The 6,199-nt window shown below is 52.7% G+C and overlaps 1 protein-coding gene across 1 annotated transcript in view; it reads left to right on the top strand.

Annotated features, from left to right (window-relative positions):
• The window catches only part of cadps2 (Ca++-dependent secretion activator 2), a 55,933-nt gene that overhangs the window by 39,899 nt on the left and 9,835 nt on the right, over positions 1-6,199 (top strand). The window contains exons 19-22 of the mRNA XM_019881766.1: positions 1,167-1,308; positions 4,689-4,844; positions 4,920-5,067; positions 5,853-5,867. Coding sequence (XP_019737325.1) covers positions 1,167-1,308; positions 4,689-4,844; positions 4,920-5,067; positions 5,853-5,867 — 461 coding nt within the window. The remainder of the gene's footprint in view (positions 1-1,166; positions 1,309-4,688; positions 4,845-4,919; positions 5,068-5,852; positions 5,868-6,199) is intronic.

Raw genomic sequence — 6,199 nt, forward strand, 5'->3', positions numbered from 1 at the left:
GCGGGGGAGCAAACCGGAGAGTGAAGAAAAAAAGGAAACAGGCCAGGGGGACTTTTTTTTTTTTTTTTTAATCCGAATTCATTTTGTATTTACATTTTGGAAGTCAAGCGATTTATTAGGTTTCATCCATCTTTTTTCGGCCTCAGCGCCGCCTTTTCAACGTTGCCCTTTGACCCGAGCAGAGCCACGAAGATGACATCACACCGCTGACGCTTTCCATTCCGACCCGCTCGGATCGGCGTCGTCGCCCGCGTACCTCGCTCACCGTTGCTCTGGACTCTTGAAGTATTTCGAAGGCGTCCATCCTCGCCACGTCTTCTCCCCGTAGCCTCGCTTCCCCCCGGCCTCCTTTCGTCAAACTCATTGCTTCACCTTTTACGACTTGCTTTTTTTTTCCATACTTCTTTTTTTCTTCACATTTGTTTTACGTCATTCTTTTCTCATGTGCCCAACTTGTTTTTTTTTTTTTTAATGCATTTTCTTTCCGACCAGACTTGAGTTTTTCTTTGGAAATGCTCACTTGTTGGCAGTGACAAGGAGGGAGGGACTGCCGGCAGGATGGATAGCGGAGGGGAAGGGGGGGGGGGGGCAAAAAGGCAAGTGTTGATTGCAAAACCAATTTCCCACTAATGAAGCCCGCCGAGACGGCGAAATGGGAGCGCGTCGTTAGTGTCGCCGTTAATTCATCAAGGACGCCAGGGAAGGCAGAAGGAGGGCTGCGCCGCCACTGTCGCCGCCGCCCCTGATTGCTCCAAAGCATGCGGAGGAAACGTTTTCGCATTCGCTCAACTCTCAACCGCCGACCTAAAATATTTTGACGATAAAAATCCAATCGGCCTTGTAGTTGTTTGTGGAATGTATTGATTTTCCATTCACGAAGTGTATCAGCGTGAAATATTAGGACAAATCCTCATCAAATATCAATACAAGGAATATGAATAATAATGCTACAATAATAAAAGGGACTATGGGCAATTTCTCGCTCTTATTATTTGCCGTAGTTGTCGGAGTCCCGGAGTAGAGATGATGAAATGTATTCATGTATTTCGAAACACACACACACACACACACACACACACACACAAAATTGCAAATTCACTCCAAAAATCCTCCACAACATGGATTCACCGCTGACTTGATGTGTTGTGGCTCCGCCCCCCCCGCAGCCCAGCTGTGCAACGGGCCCTTCCACAAGCACCTCCAGGAACTTTTTGTCCCTCTGGTGGTGCGCTACATCGACCTGATGGAGTCATCCATCGCGCAGTCCATCCATCGCGGCTTCGAGCAGGAGACATGGCAGTCCGTCAAGTAAGAATAAAAATTTGTTTGAAGACAAGTTTGAAAGATGCACGGGGGGGGCTTGCTGACCGTTTATTCCAATGGAGAGGGAGCGGCAACAGAAAAGGCTATATCCCCTCGGAGCCTTCGCTTAGTTCTCCCTACCTGTTCCTCACACCTGAGGCGCCAGGCCGGCGCGTAGCGGTCCACGGAGGCTAGGAGGCCATTTCAAGATTTCAAAACCAATCGTAGGATCTTTGAAAGAACTCTAAAATGAGCCCGTGAAGGGCTGCCAGAGTAGGAATTTTGTGCTCCCTCTTGCCAATACCAGTCAAGTGGCGAGCGGCGGCATTTTGGATCAACTGGAGACGCTTGATGGAGGATTGGCTGACTCCAAAGTCAAGTGCACGACAGTCATCCAGTCGGGATGTGACCAAGGCCCGGATGACGGTTTCAAAGTGCTCACCGGAGAAAGGAGAGAGGCTTGACTAATCGACAACGGGTGCAATAATCTGCCTAACTTCTTCTCACTGTTAAGTGGAATAGCTTGTTGCGACTAGTGGGGGCGCGCGGAGCCGATGTTTGCCTTGAGCTCCTCTTTAATAATGCGTTCAAATAACACAGCGCCTTGGGGTAGACCAGAAGTGACCAAACAAGGGAACTCGAGCACACGAGGCGGCGATGGCGCTCGTCGCCATCCACGGTCGATATTTCGCTCTCCGCGCCTGGTGTGAGGTGGTGGGGTGTGGGTGGGGCATTTTTCGGACCGGTTTGATTTTTTTGCCGCTAGTTGCGCTGGGCACAGGAGCCAACCGCATACGGCCATTTTCCGCAGCGCTCTTCGTCCACCCAATACGGCGCCCCCTGTAGGGGCATTTCAGACACTCTCCTGCAGGATAAACGAGTTGCGACTGCCTGTACAGAATTGGAAGGCAAGCGGCAACGGGACAAGCGACGCAATATCTGTTGGGCGCTCGCGGCGTTTTGCGCCGAGCCAAGCCGACGCCGACTTTTGCTGCTTTCGTTGCTCCCTGCTCACTGTCCGCTTCTCTTCCTCTTCTTCTTCTCTTCGTTTTTTTTCTTTCCAATTCCCTTGGGGCCCGATCAGGTGTCCGGCGAGCAATCTCCCCAAAGTGCCGACTCCGCCTGCCTCGCTGCCGAGTTTCGCCGCGCTGGCCCGGATGGCGCCGTCCTGTCGCAACACGTACGTTGGCCAGCGAGGGGCGCCCTTCCTTTGCGCCGCGGCCCGCTGTCTGGTTGTCGGCCTCGTTTGAGGCACGGAGCAACGCGAGGTTCTCAACGCTTTGTCGTCTCCGTGCTCGGCGCAATGCGCACAAGGCCCGTTTTGGGGGAGCTCGCCATATGTTTGTTCTTCGGCGTCGGTCTGTGCTTGGTGCTCTGCATGGTTCTGTACTTGCCCCGATGCATGTTTGGCGCCGAGTCCGTAATTGGTGCTGCCTCGGTCTCGGGTGCTGTCTCTACGCTCGGTGCCGCGCATGGTTCTACAGGCCCGCCCGCTTCTGCGCTTCGTCGAAGGCGTGGCCGATGTACGTCTGGTGCCGCCGTGAGCGCATGCTCGCTTTTAGGATTTGTTGAAGACGCGCTTTGTCGTTTGGGCTTCTGCGAGGTTCTGCGCTTTGATCCGTTCACGATTCATTGTTGGTACTCGACATCGGACCGGGCGTGGTCGTGCTCGTGCTCGGTTCTGTCCATTTGAATTGAGGTCCGCACGATGTTTGGAGGTGTGTTTTGCCCTAGAGGTCCGTCTTCAAAAAAAAGCCTCATCCAACCTGGTAATCGCCTCCGCTCATTCGTCCTCGTCCTGAAATTTGCTTCCGATGCCTTTGTCCGTCCCTCCGATGTTTTTTTTGGTGACTTTGCGATCAGTTGTCAGTCAATCCTGTCATGTGAAAAAGGACACGGAGCGTTTTTTTTTTTCTTCTCTGCATCCCCCCCCACCCCCCACCCCACCCCCACAGGGTAAGGAAAGTATTTGAGGTCATGTTAAAAAGTAAAGTTTGGACCATCCGACGCAGTTGAAGGACTTTTTGAGTGGAACAAATGAAAAGTGGAAGCCATCAAAAGCCGAGAACGCGTTGGCGCACGGCAAGGCCGGCGGGAAAGGGAACAATTGTGCTTTTCACAATGACGAATGGTTCTTAGCTGCCATTTCAACTTGAAGCTTCATTTGTGCTGGTTTTCTTTATGCTGCAAAGCAGACCCCCCCCCCAAAAAAAAAAAAAGCTTTGGAAGCAAAAAGTCAGTGTCCGCCATCTTGAACACCAATATCAGGTCCCACACACAGTGCTGATCTTGACCCTTTTCACACTCTGACCCTCACCCAAGTGCCATGCTTTACCCCGTCCATCATCATCATCATCATCATCATCATCGACTCTCGATCAAAATTCCCGTCAGTCTGTCTCCTTTCGAGGGTCTCCTTGGCCGTTGTTGACACGGGGTTCCCGGTCGATCTAGTGAAGGTTTGCGCTGTTTCATGAAGACATGAGGATGTGGGGACGCCCTTTTTTTTTATTGATTGTTTGTTTTCCCGGAGGAACTTCCAACCGCAGCTTGGGGACGTCCGGTTACCGTGGTTACCGCACGGCTAAGCTGCTAACTTCCTGCTCACTTGAACAACGCGTCCGTTGGTGGCCATATTGGTGGCCAAGTTGGTGGCGTTATGTTACTTGGGGGTCTGTTGGGGATTGTGTGTGTGTGGGAGGGGTGGAGGGTAGTGGGGGGGGGGACAACACTCAGACCACACTCGGTGCTTCATGAAAGCCGCGAAAAAAAAAAAGAAAACAAGCTGGCACTTCATTAGCGAGCACAGACGGGTGAGTGGGATTGGCCCGTCACCCCTGGGGGGGTGGGGGTGGGGCCTTCACAGGAGAGCCCCGCTAATTAGACATGAGGGGGCTAGCCCAAAGCCTCCACGCCGCCGCCGCCACTTGTTGTTGTGCTCGTCTTTTAAAGGCCAAGTGAGAAAAGTGAGCGGCGTTAATTTGAGTGCCCCCCCCCCCCACACACACACCCTTACGATTCCTCTTCCTTCGCGTCGTCTCACGGCTGTCCTCCTAGCCGCCCGCTGCACACTTGCACGTCGCGTCGTCACCCGCGTGTGGCGGACGTCCGTCCGCCCTTGAGATGAGCGCGCTCGTTTCTTGTCGACTTGTTGCCGTTGCGCGCGCGTTGCACATCGACGCCACGCACGGCGCACGCTCGCGGGCCACTTCGATGGCGACGCCACTTTTGATTGGACCGCAAAATGAATGGCGGGTGTTGATCAGCGGGAAGAATGAATGAATAAAAGCACTCTCTCCCCCCCACCACAAAAAAAAAAAAACAATCACCCGGCGTCATCAAAAATGACGTTTTGCGGTTGTTGTTTTGTTTTGCGTCGGCGACAGAAACGGCTCCGCCACGTCCGAGGATCTTTTCTGGAAGCTCAACGCGCTGCAGGCGTTCGTGTCGGACCTCCGCTGGCCCGAGGCCGAGTTCGCCGGCCACCTGGAGCAGAGACTCAAGCTGATGGCCAGCGACATGATGGAGGCCTGCGTCAAGAGGTCGGGCGGCCGGCCGCGCGCAAATGGCCGCCGTTGCTTTAAAATCTTCCAATGGCTTTGCCCCCCCCCATGCAGGACCAAATGCGCCTTTGAGGGCAAATTGCAGAAAGCCAGCAGGTCGACGGACTTGCGCGTGCCCCTCTGCGTCTGCACCATGCTGAACATCCTCGTGGACGCCAAGAGGCACTGCTCCAAACTCTGCGCGCTGGACACCGGGCAGGAGGTACTTGAGTTGTTTGTGTGTGTTCGTGTTTATGTCTGAGATAAAATTTGCTATAGTGAAAAACCCCCTGTTGTGAAAAAATTCGAATGGCCGCTGGGCCGGCGTGAGGCTGCAGCCTTGACGCCAATGACGGTGAAAATCCCTCCGACGAAGGCCCCTACCCCACCCTCCCCCTCGCTTCCCCTCAGCCTGTCGGAGATCTAAAAACAAGAGCGAACAATACAAAATGGCTCCGTGGCCTCAATCATGAAAATTGCTTCTATACACTTATATCCCCGTGCGTATACCGTGTGTGTATGGTGCCGAGGGACATTCTACTCCTTCATCACGGCAAAATCAGACACTTTCCTTTGATTTCTTTGAAGAAATATTCATTTTCCCGCCGTGCTTGAAATCTTCTGCACTCACTCGCTGTCTTTTTGTTTCTACGGCGCTGCCATTGCTGGTGACTCATAATAAATGTTTTTCTTTGCTTAATTTTGTTTCGTGGAAAAACACCTTTTTCCGTTACTGGCTCCATCTAGCGTTGAAACTCAGAAGTTGAGCTCCAGTGCAATGTACGGGCCATATTCAACGATAGCTTCAGAATTTGCCGCGGGCCAATAAAAAACAAACACGCGGGACACAGTTGGCCCGCGGGCCGTAGTTTGGACACCACTGGTGTACAGGAATGTTAAAAGTGTGCCTTGGCGTATGAATGTCATGATACTCTGTGAAGTTGAACATGTTTGTCTCGTTCTGGTTCTTTGTCCGTTGGTCCGTCCGCGTCATCGTTGGACTCTCAGACGGACACACAATGGGTAAGTCGCCACTCTTGATTTTGTCCGCCAAACATGACATTTTTTTTTTCTTTTTTGGACTTCTTTTCGGAAAGTGCCACAGTCAACAATGTCCACAAACGGAACCTGAGCAAAATCGTATCGCCAACCGCCACGTCACTTCGCCAGAGGCTGAGCCGCACGGTGTTTGTTTTCAGACTGACGTGTGGCTAAGTTGCGAATGTCTTCTGTGCTTCAACGGTGTGGAGAAAAAATTCCAATCTGTCCATGAAGAGCCATTTCGGAAGAAAGCCTCCCCCTTCAAATACCCCCCTGAAAATGTGGTTCGTTAAGGGGGTGGAGGTAGGGGGGGG

The sequence above is a fragment of the Hippocampus comes genome, unplaced genomic scaffold (genome assembly GCF_001891065.2).
Source record: "Hippocampus comes isolate QL1 unplaced genomic scaffold, H_comes_QL1_v1.1 scaffold299, whole genome shotgun sequence".
Classification (NCBI taxonomy): domain Eukaryota; kingdom Metazoa; phylum Chordata; class Actinopteri; order Syngnathiformes; family Syngnathidae; genus Hippocampus; species Hippocampus comes.